This window comes from Salvelinus alpinus, chromosome 22, assembly GCF_045679555.1.
Source record: "Salvelinus alpinus chromosome 22, SLU_Salpinus.1, whole genome shotgun sequence".
Lineage (NCBI taxonomy): Eukaryota > Metazoa > Chordata > Actinopteri > Salmoniformes > Salmonidae > Salvelinus > Salvelinus alpinus.
In genome coordinates, this window is record NC_092107.1 from 30722202 (window position 1) to 30740986 (window position 18785).

General features: G+C 47.1%; 1 protein-coding gene across 3 annotated transcripts in view; it reads left to right on the forward strand.

Moving 5' to 3' along the window:
• The window catches only part of LOC139549419 (ephrin type-A receptor 4), a 94388-nt gene that overhangs the window by 67085 nt on the left and 8518 nt on the right, over nucleotides 1–18785 (forward strand). Inside the window, exons 7-17 of one of the 3 annotated variants that reach the window (XM_071359909.1) lie at nucleotides 1–130; nucleotides 1856–1967; nucleotides 3468–3526; nucleotides 5572–5685; nucleotides 6249–6434; nucleotides 13429–13481; nucleotides 13691–13900; nucleotides 14036–14185; nucleotides 14414–14607; nucleotides 16408–16566; nucleotides 16748–17848. The exon at nucleotides 1–130 is cut by the window's left edge and continues 30 nt beyond it. In XM_071359909.1, the coding sequence (XP_071216010.1) occupies nucleotides 1–130; nucleotides 1856–1967; nucleotides 3468–3526; nucleotides 5572–5685; nucleotides 6249–6434; nucleotides 13429–13481; nucleotides 13691–13900; nucleotides 14036–14185; nucleotides 14414–14607; nucleotides 16408–16566; nucleotides 16748–16862 (1482 nt within the window). In that variant the 3' untranslated portion in view covers nucleotides 16863–17848. Of the gene's footprint in view, nucleotides 131–1855; nucleotides 1968–3467; nucleotides 3527–5571; nucleotides 5686–6248; nucleotides 6435–13419; nucleotides 13482–13690; nucleotides 13901–14035; nucleotides 14186–14413; nucleotides 14608–16407; nucleotides 16567–16747; nucleotides 17849–18785 lie in introns of all 3 variants that reach the window. The other 2 variants (XM_071359908.1, XM_071359907.1) reach the window with 2 other exon arrangements.

Genomic DNA, 18785 nt, shown 5'->3' on the forward strand with positions numbered 1-18785 from the left:
AAGACGTCATCTAGGAACACTGACATCAAAGGCCTGACCCCTCTGACTTCCTACGTGTTCCACGTGCGCGCTCGCACCGCCGCCGGCTACGGAGAGTTCAGCGCTCCCTTCGAGTTCATGACCAACTCTGGTGAGTGGAGCACTGACTTGACAGCATCGCACAAATCACTGTGATGATGTCACAGTGACACAGAGGAAGTGACACTAGCTACCCACTTACATCTTTCTCACAGCTTCTAAGATGTCGGAACATGAATGAGATAGACACAGTGTGGGCAGGATGACTCTGTTCTGTCCTGTAGTGAAACATTGGGATCCCTCTAAGAAGAGGTGTCTGTGTGGTGACATAGCGATAGACAGTGTGGGCAGGATGACTCTGTTCTGTCCTGTAGTGAAACATTGGGATCCCTCTAAGAAGAGGTGTCTGTGTGGTGACATAGCGATAGACAGTGTGGGCAGGATGACTCTGTTCTGTCCTGTAGTGAAACATTGGGATCCCTCTAAGAAGAGGTGTCTGTGTGGTGACATAGCGATAGACAGTGTGGGCAGGATGACTCTGTTCTGTCCTGTAGTGAAACATTGGGATCCCTCTAAGAAGAGGTGTCTGTGTGGTGACATAGCGATAGACACAGTGTGGGCAGGATGACTCTGTTCTGTCCTGTAGTGAAACATTGGGATCCCTCTAAGAAGAGGTGTCTGTGTGGTGACATAGCGATAGACACAGTGTGGGCAGGATGACTCTGTTCTGTCCTGTAGTGAAACATTGGGATCCCTCTAAGAAGAGGTGTCTGTGTGGTGACATAGCGATAGACACAGTGTGGGCAGGATGACTCTGTTCTGTCCTGTAGTGAAACATTGGGATCCCTCTAAGAAGAGGTGTCTGTGTGGTGACATAGCGATAGACAGTGTGGGCAGGATGACTCTGTTCTGTCCTGTAGTGAAACATTGGGATCCCTCTAAGAAGAGGTGTCTGTGTGGTGACATAGCGATAGACAGTGTGGGCAGGATGACTCTGTTCTGTCCTGTAGTGAAACATTGGGATCCCTCTAAGAAGAGGTGTCTGTGTGGTGACATAGCGATAGACACAGTGTGGGCAGGATGACTCTGTTCTGTCCTGTAGTGAAACATTGGGATCCCTCTAAGAAGAGGTGTCTGTGTGGTGACATAGCGATAGACACAGTGTGGGCAGGATGACTCTGTTCTGTCCTGTAGTGAAACATTGGGATCCCTCTAAGAAGAGGTGTCTGTGTGGTGACATAGCGATAGACACAGTGTGGGCAGGATGACTCTGTTCTGTCCTGTAGTGAAACATTGGGATCCCTCTAAGAAGAGGTGTCTGTGTGGTGACATAGCGATAGACACAGTGTGGGCAGGATGACTCTGTTCTGTCCTGTAGTGAAACATTGGGATCCCTCTAAGAAGAGGTGTCTGTGTGGTGACATAGCGATTAACATAGAGGCCCATGGCAATAACACGTTGAAGCACACAGCTCTTTGCTCAGTGGAATGGTACTGCATTGTGTCTCAAAGGAGGATACGGAACAGGTACAAATACTCTGGGCCACACACAGAGGGAGAGAGGAAGGGAGAGGGGAACATGTACTGTATGTTTTACGTCTCTGGACCTGATCAGACTGAATGATATTGACTTTACTCTGTCTCTGTCCACCCACTCTTTCTCTACCTCTCCTTTTTCTCTCTCTTTCTCACTGCATTTGTATTCCTCTCAATGTTCACTCCCTTGTCTTCTCCTCTTCTTTCCCCTCCCTCCCTCCCTCCCTCCCTCCCTCCCTCCCTCCCTCCCTCCCTCCCTCCCTCCCTCCCTCCCTCCCTCCCTCCCTCCCTCCCATATTCAGTTCCAGCTCCTATCATCGGAGATGGGACTAACTCCACAGTGTTGCTGGTATCTGTGGTGGGCAGTGTTGTTCTCCTCCTCATCCTCATCAGTGCCTTCGTCATCAGCAGGAGGTGAGACTCTCATCCCCCCAGCTCTCTCTCTCCCTTTCTCACTCTCTCCCTCTCTGTTTTCTTTCTCTCCATCTTGCCTTCGTGATGAGACTGTCTTGCTTGGCAGCTGCATAGTCAGGCTGGAAAAAGTGTCTGTCACACGTTGGCGATAAGTGCACGCTCCACACACACACACACACACACACACACACACACACACACACACACACACACACACACACACACACACACACACACACACACACACACACACACACACACACACACACACACACACACACACACACACACATACACACACAGCCCCATGATTGACGGTGTGACAGCTGAAGAGATGTAATCAGCGACCCTCGTTCCTCTTCTCCCACTCCATCGCCTCTTTCCTCTCTCCCCCTCTCCTCCCTCCATCTCTATCCCTCTATATCTCGCTGTGGCTGTAATACGGGGCGGTAGTTAGTTACTGTGACCTGTGGAGAGAGAGAGAGCGGGAAAGAGGGAGAGAAGGAGAGAGAGTGGGGGAGTGGAAGAGAGGTAGAGGGGGAGATAGAGACGGACGGACGGACAGAGAGACAGAGAGAGAGAGACAGAGAGAGAGAGACAGACAGACAGACAGACAGACAGAGAGAGAGACAGACAGAGAGAGAGACAGACAGACAGAGAGACAGACAGACAGACAGACAGACAGACAGACAGACAGACAGACAGACAGACAGACAGACAGACAGACAGACAGACAGACAGACAGACAGACAGACAGACAGACAGACAGACAGACAGAGAGACAGACAGAGAGAGACAGACAGACAGACAGACAGACAGACAGACAGACAGACAGACAGACAGACAGACAGACAGACAGACAGACAGACAGACAGACAGACAGACAGACAGACAGACAGACAGACAGACAGACAGACAGACAGACAGACAGACAGACAGACAGACAGACAGAGAGCAGGTGGATTTGCGGTGACCCAATCAGAGGGTGGTAACCAGCGAGCAGTAGAGCAGGACAAGCAGTGACACACAGATGTGATTACATGCAGATGGGGTCTCTCTCTTCACGCTTTAACCACGCTCTGTCTTTTACTGGCCTGTGTGTGTATGTACACTCCTGTGTGATTGCGCACTTCTATATGTATGAGAGAGTGTGGGCGATGGAGAGGCGGATGTTTGTGTGTGTGTGATTGCGGCTCTCCCAGCCAAGCAGGTGGCCATCTTTGATTCATATTCATTGACGGTAACTGTCTGTCATTGTGTCTTGACCATCCTGTGGGGGAGGAGTGGGTGGGTAGTGCTCAGCGTGGCTCACAGAGCTGTTTAGCAGTCATTAAAATGACAGAGAGGCACATTGTCATGTTTTAAAGTCATTAGTGCAACATTGTCCTGCACATCTGGTGGTCTTAAACAGCCAGTGAACACATCAATAATAACACCATGGACTATCTCTGTGCTGCTGAACCTAGCTAACCACGTCGGCCATGTTGTTTTTCTCCCCAGAAGGAGTAAGTACAGTAAGGCCAAGCAGGATGCTGATGAAGAGAAACACCTACACCAAGGTAGACCACTCACTGTACTCATCCTACGCTAGTATCAACGTTCACTGATGAGCAGCACCATTCATTATTTAATCGTTGCCAAAAGAGCCGCTGAAAAAAGTATTAAATTGGTTAATAGAGTAATAAAAAAGTATGTTTGTAAAAAGTGTGTATGAAATGTACAGTGGGGGAAAAAAGTATTTGATCCCCTGCTGATTTTGTACGTTTGCCCACTGACAAAGAAATGATCAGTCTATAATTTTAATGGTAGGTTTATTTGAACAGTGAGAGACAGAATATCAACAAAAAAATCCAGAAAAACGCATGTCAAAAATGTTATGAATTGATTTGCATTTTAATGAGGGAAATAAGTATTTGACCCCTCTGCAAAACATGACTTAGTACTTGGTGGCAAAATCCTTGTTGGCAATCACAGAGGTCAGACGTTTCTTGTAGTTGGCCACCAGGTTTGCACACATCTCAGGAGGGATTTTGTCCCACTCCTCTTTGCAGATCTTCTTCAAGTCATTAAGGTTTCGAGGCTGACGTTTGGCAACTCGAACCTTCAGCTCCCTCCACAGATTTTCTATGGGATTAAGGTCTGGAGACTGGCTAGGCCACTCCAGGACCTTAATGTGCTTCTTCTTGAGCCACTCCTTTGTTGCCTTGGCCGTGTGTTTTGGGTCATTGTCATGCTGGAATACCCATCCACGACCCATTTTCAATACCCTGGCTGAGGGAAGGAGGTTTTCACCCAAGATTTGACGGTACATGGCCCCGTCCATCGTCCCTTTGATGCGGTGAAGTTGTCCTGTCCCTTTAGCAGAAAAACACCCCCAAAGCATAATGTTTCCACCTCCATGTTTGACGGTGGGGATGGTTTCTTGGGGTCATAGGCAGCATTCCTCCTCCTCCAAACACGGCAAGTTGGGTTGATGCCAAAGAACTCCATGTTGGTCTCATCTGACCACAACACGTTCACCCAGTTGTCCTCTGAATCATTCAGATGTTCATTGGCAAACTTCAGACGGGCATGTATATGTGCTTTCTTGAGCAGGGGGACCTTGCGGGCGCTGCAGGATTTCAGTCCTTCACGGCATAGTGTGTTACCAATTGTTTTCTTGATGACTATGGTCCCAGCTGCCTTGAGATCATTGACAAGATCCTCCTGTGTAGTTCTGGGCTGATTCCTCACCGTTCTCATGATCATTGCAACTCCACGAGGTGAGATCTTGCATGGAGCCCCAGGCTGAGGGAGATTGACAGTTCTTTTGTGTTTCTTCCATTTGCGAATAATCACAGAAACTGTTGTCACCTTCTCACCAAGCTGCTTGGCGATGGTCTTGTAGCCCATTCCAGCCTTGTGTAGATCTACAATCTTGTCCCTGACATCCTTGGAGAGCTCTTTGGTCTTGGCCATGGTGGAGAGTTTGGAATCTGATTGATTGATTGCTTCTGTGGACAGGTATCTTTTATACAGGTAAGAAACTGAGATTAGGAGCACTCCCTTTAAGAGTGTGCTCCTAATCTCCGTTCGTTACCTGTATGAAAGACACCTGGGAGCCAGAAATCTTTTTGATTGAGAAGGGGTCAAATACTTATTTCCCTCATTAAAATGCAAATCAATTTATAACATTTTTGACATGCATTTTTCTGGATATTTTTGTTGTTATTCTGTCTCTCACTGTTCAAATAAACCTACCATTAAAATTATAGACCGATAATTTCTTTGTCAGTGGGCAAACGTACAAAATCAGCAGGGGATCAAATACTTTTTTCCCTCACTGTATATTCCAAAAGTAATGCCATATAATATTTATAGCAGTGTTTTCCAGTGAGAACCTATTGAGAAGATAAATAGATTCATATAATTTTTTAAAAGAGTTATTACACCAATCTAACAGAGACATTGGATGTTTTAATGTAGAAGTTGAGGAATTAAAGGATAAAGGAGAAGAGAGGAAGGCAGTATAGCCCACAGCATGGGGAAAATGAAGAACAGATGGAGCTCTGCTGGTCAGAATGCATTAAACGTCCCTTTTCCCTCCTTTCCTCCTCTCTCTCAGGAGTGAGGATATACGTAGACCCCTTTACCTACGAGGACCCCAACCAGGCTGTCCGAGAGTTTGCCAAGGAGATCGACGCTTCCTGTATCAAGATTGAGAAAGTCATTGGCATCGGTACGGACTAGACTTATTATTGGCCATACTTTTACTATGTCAACATGACCGTTCTGTCAGACTGGTAATATTTGGCCAGACTCATTGGGTCAATAGAGAAAACAATGATTTGGGAGGGAAAATATAATGTTCCTGTTTTCCCCTGTCTGCCAGTGCAAAAAGTTAGCTGGTGACCAATAATAGAAAATAATCAATAGCTATTTCCCTCTCTCTTGTTCTCTTTCTGCTCAACTGAGAAGGAGGGATTGGGGATCAGAGGGGGTCGATCAATGATTAAAGTACAGCCCCCTTTCCCACCACCATCTGTTCCCTTCTCTCCCTCCACTAAAAATAAGTGTGTGGTACCTGTTATTAGGTATTTTCTTCACCATGTTGAAAATGTGAAAATGTATGGTATGTATTTTCCTGTGAGTTTGACAAGGTGTGTGTGCGTTTTATAATACGGTGTGTGTGCGTTTTATAATAAGGTGTGTGTGCGTTTTATAATAAGGTGTGTGTGTTTTATAATAAGGTGTGTGTGTGTGTGTGTTTTATAATAAGGTGTGTGTATGTGTGTCTTCCAGGTGAGTTTGGGGAGGTGTGCAGTGGTCGTCTGAAGATGCCAGGAAAGAGGGAGATCTGTGTGGCCATTAAGACCCTGAAGGCGGGATACACAGACAAGCAGAGGCGGGACTTCCTGTCTGAGGCCAGCATCATGGGCCAATTTGACCATCCAAACATCATTCACCTGGAGGGAGTGGTCACCAAGTGTAAGTAGACTCCTGATTGGAGAGTATTTAGCTAAATATAATAATAATATAATAATATAATATAATAATTTAAAAATTATTTAAAATGCATCATTTAAATAAATATGAGTAAATCTAAATACATATGAGTAAATCAAAGTATTGTGGAGCTTATAATATAGAGAACTAATCATATACTCTATATTTCACCTATGGAAAACATAAACTATGAGGTGACTAAATAATCCTGAAAGGGACAAGCTCCGATAAAGACTGTAAATCATTACAAACCACGTCTGTGGTTGTGGGTGAGTTTGGAGATAGCAAGGGCGGAAGGGGGGGGTCGGTTCACATCCCAGCCCGGTCACCCAGAGGGCCTTGGATAGGGGCGAGGAGTGGTGTGGGTCCGGACACGGAGCCCATCCTGGGAATCCCCAGGTGGTTGGAGTCCAGATGGAACAGGTCTGGTCCAGGTCAGCTACAGGGTTAATGTGTCCTGCGCTGTAGCTAGCTCATTAATCATGGTGTCAGCTGTAAATGTGTTTGGGGTTAGAGAGTGATATCCTATCTGTAGGACAGACCCTGTACTGCCACCACACCAGACGCTGTTGTTTAGAGTGTATGTTGGGGGAGGGGGTTGTGCGTTTGGGAAACTAGTTGTGTGTTCAATTCGTAGTGCATTGTGTGCATGTGTGTTTGAGCGTGAGAGTTTGTATTGATGTCATACTGGTTTAGCGTTTTATTTATTGCCTTTTACTATGAATGTGTGTCTGTTCACCTTTGATTAGGTACATGTGTGTGTGAGTGTTACCTCAGAGTCCCAGTTATCTTGGCTGTTGGCTGGTTAGATGGACAGACTGCCCCATCTGTCCTCCTCTCTAGGAGATAAGACCAATCACAGTCAGCCATTCAGTCTACACAGCCACAGCCTGACATGACACAACCATACACACCACAGGCCTGATCACTTATCACACATCAGACCTCTCAACGGAGAGACAGAATTTAATTGAATTGAGAAGAGAGGGGTGGAGGAAGTGGGATAAAGAGAGAGGCAGGGATAGGGAGGAAAGAAGGGAATCAGAGATAAAGGAAGGATATAGGAGATGAGCAGAAGAGAAAGGATGAGATATAGAGGAGGATAACACATGTGAGATTAGGAGAGAGGAGAGCGAAGGAGAGCGCAGGAGAGGGGTATTGTGGGGGTTAGAACCAGCTGTGGGAAGTAGGGTTGCTGAGGGTGTTGCAGCACCCCCTGATAAATCACCCCCCCAAAAAAACTACAAACGTTTTTGGGATAATTTTCCCCCCCCACCACATTATTGTCACGTTCCTGACCTGTTTTCTGTTGTTTTGTATGTGTTTAGTTGGTCAGGACGTGAGCTGGGTGGGAATTCTATGTTGTGTGTCTAGTTTGTCTGTTTCTATGTCAGCCTAGTGTGGGTTCTCAATCAGAGACAGATGGTAGTCGTTGTCTCTGATTGAGACTCATATATAGGAGGCTTGTTTTGTGTTGGGATTTTGTGGGTGTTTGTTTCCTGTCTCTGTGTCTGTGTTCTGCACCAGATAGGTCTGTATCGGTTTTCACGTTTGTTATTTTGTAAGTTGTTTGTAGTGTTCACTTGTTCTTTAATTAAACATGTTGAGCACTGGCTACGCTGCATTTTGGTCCTCTCCTTCACCCCTGGAAGAAAGCCTTTACAGAAACACCCACCAAACCCGGACCAAGCAGCGTGGCAACGGGCAGCAGCGACAGCAGCAGCAGTACAAGGAGGAATGGACATGGGAGGAGATTCTGGACGGAGAGGGACCCTGGGCAGAGCCAGAGGAGTGTCGCCGTCCCAAAGCGGAGCTGGAGGCATCAAAAGCGGAGAGGCGGCATTATGAGGCGCTTGCAAGGCAGAGTGGCTGGAAACCCGAGAGGCTCACCCAAAAATTTATTGGGGGGAGGCTAAAGGGGAGTGTGGCGAAGCCGGGTTGGATACCTGAGCCAACTCCCCGGGCTTACCGTGGAGTGAGAGGGCGTCGTACCGGTCAGACACCGTGTTATGCGGTAAAGCGCACGGTGTCCCCAGTACGCGTGCTTAGCCCAGTGCGGGCTATTCCACCTTGCCGCACTGGGAGGGCTAGGTTGGGCATCGAGCTGGATGTCATGAAGCCGGCCCAACGTATCTGGCCTCCAGTACGTCTCCTCGGGCCGGCGTACATGGCACCAGCCTTACAGGTGGTGTCCCCGGTTCGCCTGCATAGCCCAGTGCGGGTTGTTCCACCTCGCCGCACTGGCAGGGCTACGGGGACCATTCAACCTGGTAAGGTTGGAGAGGCTCGGTGCTCAAGAGCGCGTGTCCTCCTTCACGGTCCGGTATATCCGGTGCCACCTTCCCGCCCCAGCCCAGTACCACCAGTGCCTACACCAGGCTTCCAGTGCATCGCCAGAGCCCTGTTCCTCCTCCCCGCACTCGCCCTGAGGTGCGTGCCCTCAGCCCGGTACCTCCAGTTCCGGCACCACGCATCAGGCCTATAGTGCGTCTCAGCCGGCCAGAGTCTGCCGTCTGCCCAGCGGTGCCTGAACTGCCCGTCTGCCCAGCGGCGCCTGAACTGCCCGTCTGCCCAGCGCCGTCTGAACTGTCCATCTGCCCAGCGCCGTCTGAGCCGTCCGTCTGCCCAGTGCCGTCTGAGCCGTCCGTCTGCCCAGTGCCGTCTGAGCCGTCCGTCTGCCCAGTGCCGTCTGAGCCGTCCGTCTGCCCAGTGCCGTCTGAGCCGTCCGTCTGCCCAGCGCCGTCTGAGCCATCCGTCTGCCCAGCGCCATCTGAGTCATCCGTCTGCCACGAGCCATTAGAGCCGCCCGTCTGTCCCGAGCCATTAGAGCCGTCCGTCAGTCAGGAGCCGCTAGAGCCGTCCGTCAGTCAGGAGCTGCCAGAGCCGCCAGCCAGTCAGGAGCTGCCAGAGACGCCAGCCAGTCAGGAGCTGCTAGAGACGCCAGCCAGTCAGGAGCTGCCAGAGACGCCAGCCAGTCAGGAGCTGCCAGAGACGCCAGCCAGTCAGGAGCTGCCAGAGACGCCAGCCAGTCAGGAGCTGCCAGAGACGCCAGCCAGTCAGGAGCTGCCAGAGACGCCAGCCAGTCAGGAGCTGCCCTTCAGTCATGAGCTGCCCTCCAGTCATGAGCTGCCCTCCAGTCATGAGCTGCCCTCCAGTCATGAGCTGCCCTCCAGTCATGAGCTGCCCTCCAGTCATGAGCTGCCCTCCAGTCATGAGCTGCCCTCCAGTCATGAGCTGCCCTCCAGTCCGGAGCTGCCACTCAGTCCGGAGCTGCCACTCAGTCCGGAGCTGCCACTCAGTCCGGAGCTGCCACTCAGTCCGGAGCTGCCACTAGTCCGGAGTTGTCCCTCTGGCCTGAGCTACCTCTCTGTCCTGGGCTACCTCTCTGTCCTGAGCTACCTCTTTGTCCTGAACTACCTCTCTGTCCTGAGTTGTCTCCTCTATTGTAGAGGGGAGTTGGTGAAGGTTCCTGGACCATGGTCAGGGGCAAGGGTCGCCACTCAAGGGACGCTAAGGAGGTGGACAAAGACAATGGTGGAGTGGTGCCCTCGTCCACCGCCGGAGCCGCCACCGCGGAATGATGCCCACCCAGACCCTCCCCTTGAGTTTTAGGGGTGCGCCCGGAGTTCGCACCTTGAGGGGGGGGTTCTGTCACGTTCCTGACCTGTTTTCTGTTGTTTTGTATGTGTTTAGTTGGTCAGGACGTGAGCTGGGTGGGAATTCTATGTTGTGTGTCTAGTTTGTCTGTTTCTATGTCAGCCTAGTGTGGGTTCTCAATCAGAGACAGATGGTAGTCGTTGTCTCTGATTGAGACTCATATATAGGAGGCTTGTTTTGTGTTGGGATTTTGTGGGTGTTTGTTTCCTGTCTCTGTGTCTGTGTTCTGCACCAGATAGGTCTGTATCGGTTTTCACGTTTGTTATTTTGTAAGTTGTTTGTAGTGTTCACTTGTTCTTTAATTAAACATGTTGAGCACTGGCTACGCTGCATTTTGGTCCTCTCCTTCACCCCTGGAAGAAAGCCTTTACAATTATAGTGCACTAGGTCTTTACAACTCCTGTATGAGCGGAGTGACGCAAAATACGCATCAGCAGACACAAAAAATTCACACCCCCAACCCTAAACATCTTGTCGTGACCATGAGTAGAACGATTGAGAAAGCATAGGGGAGGCTGAAAGACAAACAGACACAGAGAAGATGAAGAGAACGAGTAAATGAGATACGAGACTGGAAACAGACTTAAAAAGAGAGAAAGTTTAAGCAAGGAGGACTGCATCCAATTTCCCTCTCCTTCCCTCTCCCCTTCCTCCCGTCTTTGTAATGACAAAAAGCTTGACGCCCGTTTCTCAGCAATTAGTCCTTCACACTTGAGTGTGTCGGTGGAATCTATTAAGAATCCATTATTTGAAGAATCCATTATCCATTATTCCCCTCCCTATTCCAATCTAGTTAAAAGGGACTTCCATCTCGCCTCAGTACGGCAGCACTGCATGTCCAAGAGGCCAATTAAGTCTTATTAATTATTGATAAAGTCTAAATATGCACTAAATACATAAATAGGCTAAAATCAGAGACTCAGAGCTGAGCTAGTATAGCCTGTCATCTTAGCCATTTTTTTTTTTTTCTTAGTGTCAGTCTGACATAATTAACAACCGTCCATCGTGAGTTGTTAACACCCAGCTTTCCTTTAGGAACTGACGCATTTAAATTCCCACATATACATAATGTAAGCACTGCTAAATTAGAAAGAATCCTTTTATAAAAGCAGGAAAGAAAGAACGCTCCAGTGAGGGTTAGTAGCAGGCCTCTTTGTGTTCTCCCACCAGCGTCAGCTCTCTATAATAACGTTCCCCTAACGTTACCTCATTGTTATCCAAACATTCTCTTATACTTGTCCTCTACCATCCCTAGCCATTTTTTTGGACAGGTGACAATTGGCCTATTGGCGAGGCCCCTGCCCAGAGTTCATTACCAAAGGCGACGGGACGTATTCAGTAAACAAGACATTAGCATGCAAATAGGCTGGGAGGAAGAGGGCAGGGCTGAGAAGGGGCGAGCTGAGGGTCATAGGTCAGACGCTTCTCGGACTTGTTTGGCGAGCTGTCAATCAGCGACAGCCCAGGGGCAGCAGGGGAGAACAAAACAGAACAAAGATGGTTGACAAAGAGGCTCCCTTCTCAAGTTGAACTCCACATCCTCTTTGTGGTGCTGCTGAAGTCCTGAAAGTCATGGAGCGCCAATCACATGTCGCACAGAGCCGTTGCTGACAGCCTCTTGACAATCGGACCAGTCAAATGCAGAGTTGGAGAACTTCAGGTTTAGACCCCTCACACCCCTGAGTCAATTATTTGTAGAAGCACCTTTGGCAGAGATTACAGCTGTGAGTGTTTCTGGGTAAGTCTCTAAAAGCTTTCCACACCTGGATTGTGCAACATTTGCCCATTATTCTTAAAAAAATTCTTCAAACTCGGTCAAATTGATTGTTGATCATTGCTGCACAACCCTTTTCAGGTCTTACCATAGATTTTCAAGTAGATTTAAGTCAACACTGTGACTCGGCCACTCAGGAACATTCACTGTTTTCTTGGTAAGCAACTCCAGTGTAGATTTGGCCATGTGTTTTAGGCCATTGTCCTGCTGAAAGGTGAAATAATCTCCTAGTGTCGGCAGACTGATTCAGCAGACTGATTCAGGTTTTCCTCTAAGATTTTGCCTGTGCTTAGATCCATTCTGTTTCTTTTTTAATCCTTAAAACCTCTCCAGTCCTCAACAATTACATGTATAACCATAACATGATGCAGCCACCACTATGCTTGAAAATATGGAAAGTGGTACTCAGTAATGTGTTATATTGGATTTGCTCCAAACACTTTGTATTCAGGACCAAAATGTAAATGCTTTGCCACAGTTTTTTCGGTATTACTTTAGTGCCTTGTTGCAGTATTACTTTAGTGCCTTGTTGCAGTATTACTTTAGTGCCTTGTTGCAGTATTACTTTAGTGCCTTGTTGCAGTATTACTTTAGTGTCTTGTTGCAGTATTACTTTAGTGCCTTGTTGCAGTATTACTTTAGTGTCTTGTTGCAGTATTACTTTAGTGTCTTGTTGCAGTATTACTTTAGTGTCTTGTTGCAGTATTACTTTAGTGCCTTGTTGCAGTATTACTTTAGTGTCTTGTTGCAGTATTACTTTAGTGTCTTGTTGCAGTATTACTTTAGTGTCTTGTTGCAGTATTACTTTAGTGTCTTGTTGCAGTATTACTTTAGTGTCTTGTTGCAGTATTACTTTAGTGTCTTGTTGCAGTATTACTTTAGTGTCTTGTTGCAGTATTACTTTAGTGTCTTGTCGCAGTATTACTTTAGTGTCTTGTCGCAGTATTACTTTAGTGCCTTGTCGCAGTATTACTTTAGTGTCTTGTCGCAGTATTACTTTAGTGCCTTGTTGCAGTATTACTTTAGTGTCTTGTTGCAGTATTACTTTAGTGTCTTGTTGCAGTATTACTTTAGTGTCTTGTTGCAGTATTACTTTAGTGCCTTGTTGCAAACAGGATGCATGTTTTGGAATGTTTTTATTCTGTACAGGCCTCCTTCATTTCACTCTGTCAATTAGGTTAGTATTGTGGAGTAACTACCATTAACAGCCATTAAACTCTGTAACTGTTTTAAAGTCACCATTGACCTCATGGTGAAATCCCTGAGCGGTTTCTTCCTCTCTGAGACGAATGGTGTACCCCCTCCCAACACACCACACACCACACACCATACTACACACCACACACACACCACACACCACACACCACACGCACACACACCCCTGAGAAGCACTGCTCTCCTGCTGCTTTGGGCAGTGATGTGCATTGTTTACCTCCATAATCATCTGCCTTTCATTTCCTCCCTCCCTCCCTCCCTCCCTCCCTCCCTCCCTCCCTCCCTCCCTCCCTCCCTCCCTCCCTCCCTCTCTTTCTTCAGGTAAACCAGTGATGATTGTCACAGAGTACATGGAGAATGGTTCTCTGGATGCATTTCTGAGGGTAAGTCATGCAATGCAGTCTGTGTACCCAACTTTATGTGTGGTATGTGTCTGCCTTCAAATGTTCAGAACTCTAGGTGTGACTATTACAGCCGTTATCCTCTTAATGAATGTCAGCCAAGCAACGTCATAAAGATTAGCATCATCCCATCCTGCCACTGCATACAAACATTACCTAACATGCATTGATTTGTTTGTTTGCTTCTCTAGAAGAATGACGGGCGTTTCACAGTGATCCAGCTGGTGGGCATCTTGCGTGGCATCGCGTCTGGCATGAAGTACCTTTCTGATATGAGCTATGTCCACAGAGACCTGGCCGCACGCAACATCCTGGTCAACAGCAACCTAGTGTGTAAGGTGTCTGACTTCGGCATGTCACGAGTACTGGAGGACGACCCCGAGGCTGCATACACCACCAGGGTAAAAGTGTGTGTGTGTGCACAAGTTTGTGTGTGGCTGTAGTGTTAATACATTTCAGCGTTTTCATGCTTGTATGTACCTACGTAGTTGGTACAGTGTGAGCGATACTAACAGCCTGTTACCTGTCAATCACAGGGAGGGAAGATCCCCATTCGCTGGACAGCCCCAGAGGCCATTGCCTACAGGAAGTTCACCTCGGCCAGCGACGTGTGGAGCTACGGCATCGTAATGTGGGAAGTGATGTCATATGGGGAGCGCCCATATTGGGACATGAGTAACCAGGATGTAAGTCTACAGTAAGAACACATTCAGGTTTAAAACGTCAAATAATAAGGATGTTATGTCATTATAGAAATATTATCTATGTAATTACAGCTGTACAATTTTCATGATTACTTCCTATTATTCAATTATAATAACATCATTGTTATAGTGTAATTAGGATGGCTGAGTAATCTATCTCACAGTCTACCATCAACCCTAACCTCTAACCTCTGCCCTCTCTCTTCACAGGTGATCAAGGCCATAGATGAGGGGTACAGGCTTCCCCCGCCCATGGACTGCCCCGTGGCACTGCACCAGCTGATGCTGGACTGCTGGCAGAGGGAGAGGGGCGACAGGCCCAAGTTTGGCCAGATCGTCAACATGCTGGACAAACTGATCCGGAACCCCAACAGCCTGAAGAGGACTGGAGGAGAGACCACACGGTGAGACAGAGATTTCTTAGTTTATTCACTATTATTGTAATGTGTGTAATCAGTACTGTTTTATATACTGTACTTCCATACAACATTAACTGAATGGTACACCTTGTAAAATAAGATATGTGTTCTAATAGAGTTGAGAATTACAATGGTAGCTAGCAGTATGTTATAAAAAGCCCCCTTTAAGTAGGAGTCGTTACTCCTAGGTGGAACTGCGTATTTTTTACAGACCCAGAGCTAGTCGGGGAGGGAGGAAATGTTCTTCTTTAACCCAGGGATAGAGGGAGAGAGAGAGAGGGTGAAAGAGGGGGAGAATGGGAGAGAGAGTCCTAGAGGAATAATTAGTGGAACTGAATCCCGTGAACAGATTTTACAGGGGGGGTTAGGAACAAGGGTGAGGTCTTGGGGGCCCTAGTAACGTCTCAATCCATGGTTCAGGGTGGTACAGATGGAGAAAGATGCCCAAAGCACCACAGTATTTCACAACGAATTTCGCATCGAAGTAAGGGGCTTGTGTACTACCCCAGAGCCCCCCCCCACCCTACCCTGACCCCCCCCAACAGTCCCCAGCCCCCCAGCCAGACCAAAGTGGCGATTGAACCCAGCAGCCCAAGCCTTTCAGCCAACACCTGTTAAATTATGGAGGAGGGGAGCAGTGGAGCGGGACCGTAGTGAGTGTGCTCAGTCCCTCACCTCGGCAGTGGAGCGGGACCGTAGTGAGTGTGCTCAGTCCCTCACCTCGGCAGTGGAGCGGGACCGTAGTGAGTGTGCTCAGTCCCTCACCCCGGCAGTGGAGCGGGACCGTAGTGAGTGTGCTCAGTCCCTCACCTCGGCAGTGGAGCGGGACCGTAGTGAGTGTGCTCAGTCCCTCACCTCGGCAGTGGAGCGGGACCGTAGTGAGTGTGCTCAGTCCCTCACCTCGGTCGCACCAGCCCTGGGTAAATATTTGATGGCAGACATCGTTGTGAAGCTAAGGAAGGAGGGATGAAGGGATGGAAAAGGTGTTGGTTAGTGCCTGAAAGAAGGACCGAGTCATGATGAATATCTGCATGCTAGAGGAGAAGCAGTGGGAGGTTAAAGCCACAGTGTGTGTTGTTAATGTTTTCTCTTTAAATAACGATTAACTAACCGTGTCGGTGACACAAGGGAGGAACTGTGTTTCACTTGGCTTCTGTCTTGGAGGACAAATAGAGATGGGACGCATGCTAGCGCTTAGTTTGTCTAACCTGCTGATTGCATCAGAAAAAAAGATGTGTGTGAGAGAAAGAGACAGAAAGACAGAAGAGAGGCTGAAGAATTACAGTTCCTTTTTCAAAGTCTCAGGGTTGACTGTAGATTCACATGTGCCTGGCCCTGTGATAGGCTAACGTCAGATGATGAAAAACCTCACTAACCATAAGGCCAGAGGGCACCGTGTTTCTCTCTCCTCCTCTGGTCCTGATTTAATTGGTTGTTCTAGTGTTGTAGTTATGTCTGAGTGACAGGTGATATAAGAAACAAGAGCAGTGCCATTCTAATCCATCAGTTTCTCACTGCCAAGTTGTATGACAACAGTTTCTCAAAATGTTGGCTTAGGAAGCTCGACACACAGTTAGTGGGTTGAGGCTTATTCATTTCGGTCAATGGGTAAAGATTGTACTTATCATTTTTTTACATTTTATTTATTTGGTGGGTCAAAAGAAAACTCACTAAAGATTTAGGTGGGTTAGACAACTGAAAGTTGTAAGTACCGTTGCTTTAATATAGTGCAAGTTGTCTGGATGTAGACTGACCCTCTCCCCCTCCACCCCTCTCCCCCCCCAGGCCCAGCACCACCCTCCTGGAGCCGGTCAGCCCGGAGGTGGCCTCGGCCCTGGGCTCTGTGGAGGACTGGCTGCAGGCCATCGGCATGGAGAGATACAGCGACAACTTCACCGCAGCAGGATACACCAGCCCAGAGGCTGTGGTTCATATGACACAGGAGTGAGTTAAGCTTGGTTTACTCAGCATTTATGCATCCAGGAGAGACCTGTCTGACTTTTTTACTGATTTATATTAGGCTGGGTTGACACCTAGAGAGGATGTTAAATCTGTCACATGAATCAAGAAGCTGTCATAGTTTGTCTTGGTTCCTAATGTTTTCTTTCCCCCTCTTGTTAAACAGGGACATGGGCCGAATTGGAATCTCCTCAGCTGCACACCAGAATAAGATCCTGACCAGCGTCCAGGGAATGCTCTCCCAAATGCAACAGATGCAAGGCAGAATGGTTCCGGTCTGATCAACGAGAAGGAAACAACTTAATTTCTAACGGATAATACAAATTAAATATCAAAAGACAAATGAACAATCAAATTGTTTACCTCTTCCATGCACTTTAAATTGGATTTAAAAGAAGAAGAAAAGAACAAGAAGAAGAAAAGTGGGAAAAATATGCACTTTTTATCAGATATTAGACCTTGCCCTATTGAGAACGGGATATTTTTCTGTCCGAGCGGCGCTGAGAATGGGATGGACGGAAAGCTTTTCCGAGAGGCCAACTGGAGTGCCTTCAATGGTCTGGAAGGAATTCAGAGGGGATTGCTCCTCTAGGCAAGAGTAATATATCTGGAAAGTTATTTTCTGGAATACCCACAGAGCAGATTTTTGTCCCGTAGCTGTGTTCTGTTCTGTGTATGACTTGTTCTCTGTGACTCGCTGCCATACCCTCGATTGTCTTTCTCAGCTGCATCCGTTCGAATACCAACAGACAAAATGAAGGATTCCAACCTCGAGATAAACACTGATTTTCTGAATCTGAGAGGTTGAGGGAGGGATGGAGGAGGAAGGGGAAGGGGGTTCTGTGTTTTTGCTCTGTTCTGGTCTTGTTTTGTCCCAGATTGGGCTGTTTTGTTGCCCTCTGGACATTTTCTCAGAATGTCTTTAATCTAAAGAGGTGCATTCCTACCCCTTGTCCTCCCAAACCACCATCTCATCCCTCCTCAAACTCCTCAAACATATTTCATCACCCCTTTTGGATTACAGCCCGCCCCCCTTGGTCTGATTATTGCTCTATGTTCTTTGACGGACAGCTGTTTGGACCAGTTGGAATCTTACTGTGTATTTGTTTCCTGAATGTGGTACTGAGAGCAAAGGAGTATGGGGTTTATTTGGACACGACTGTGCACTACTGCGGAGAGATGGATATGTAACAAAACAACAATGACAACGACATCAAAATAAACAAGAGAATACATGCTGGACATTATTCAATCATCAATCACAATGGTAAGGATCTATAAACTACCCTTCCCTTAGTTATTTTACTCAGGTTATCGTTACTCATTGTGTATTTATTCCTTGTGTTGTTGTTTTTTAACAATTATTTATCTTTTTATCTCTCTGCATTGTTGAAAGGGCACATAAGTAAGCATTTCACTGTTAGTCTATACCTGTTGTTTCCCAAGCATGTGACAAATAACATTTCATTTGATTTTAATTGATTTGACATATCTTTGTTGGCATTAACACAACAAACACATTTTTTTTAAACTATTAAACACTATAGTATGTGAAATTATTCAGGTCTGACCTGGTTCATTATGTACAGTGCATTTGGAAAGTATTCAGACCCCTTGACTTTTTCCACATTTTGTTACGTTACAGCTTTATTCTAAATTAGAATAAATACAAAAATGTCCTCATCAATCTACACACAATACCTCATAATGACAAAACAAAAACAGGTTTTTAGAAATGTTTGCAAATGTATTCAAAATAAAAAACAGAAATAACTTATTCAGTATTCAGGCCCTTTGCTATGAGACATGAAATTGAGCTCAAGTGCATCCTGTTTCCATTGGTCATCCTTGAGATGTTTCTACAACTTGATTGGAGCCCACCTGTGGTCAATTCAATTGATTGGACATGATTTGGAAAGGCACACACCCGTCTATATAAGGTCCCACAGTTGATAGTGCATGTCTGAGTAAAAACCAAGCTATGAGGTCGAAGGGATTGTCGGTAGAGCTCCGAGACAAGATTGTCTCTAGGCACAGATCTGGTGGAAGGGTACCAAAACATTTCTGCAGCATTGGTTAGGGAGGTGACCAAGAGATCCTATGTGGAGATGGGAGAACCTTCCAGAAGGACAACCGTCTCTGCAGCACTCCACCAATCTAGCATCTATTGTAGAGTGGCCAGACGAAAGCCACTGGTCAGTAAA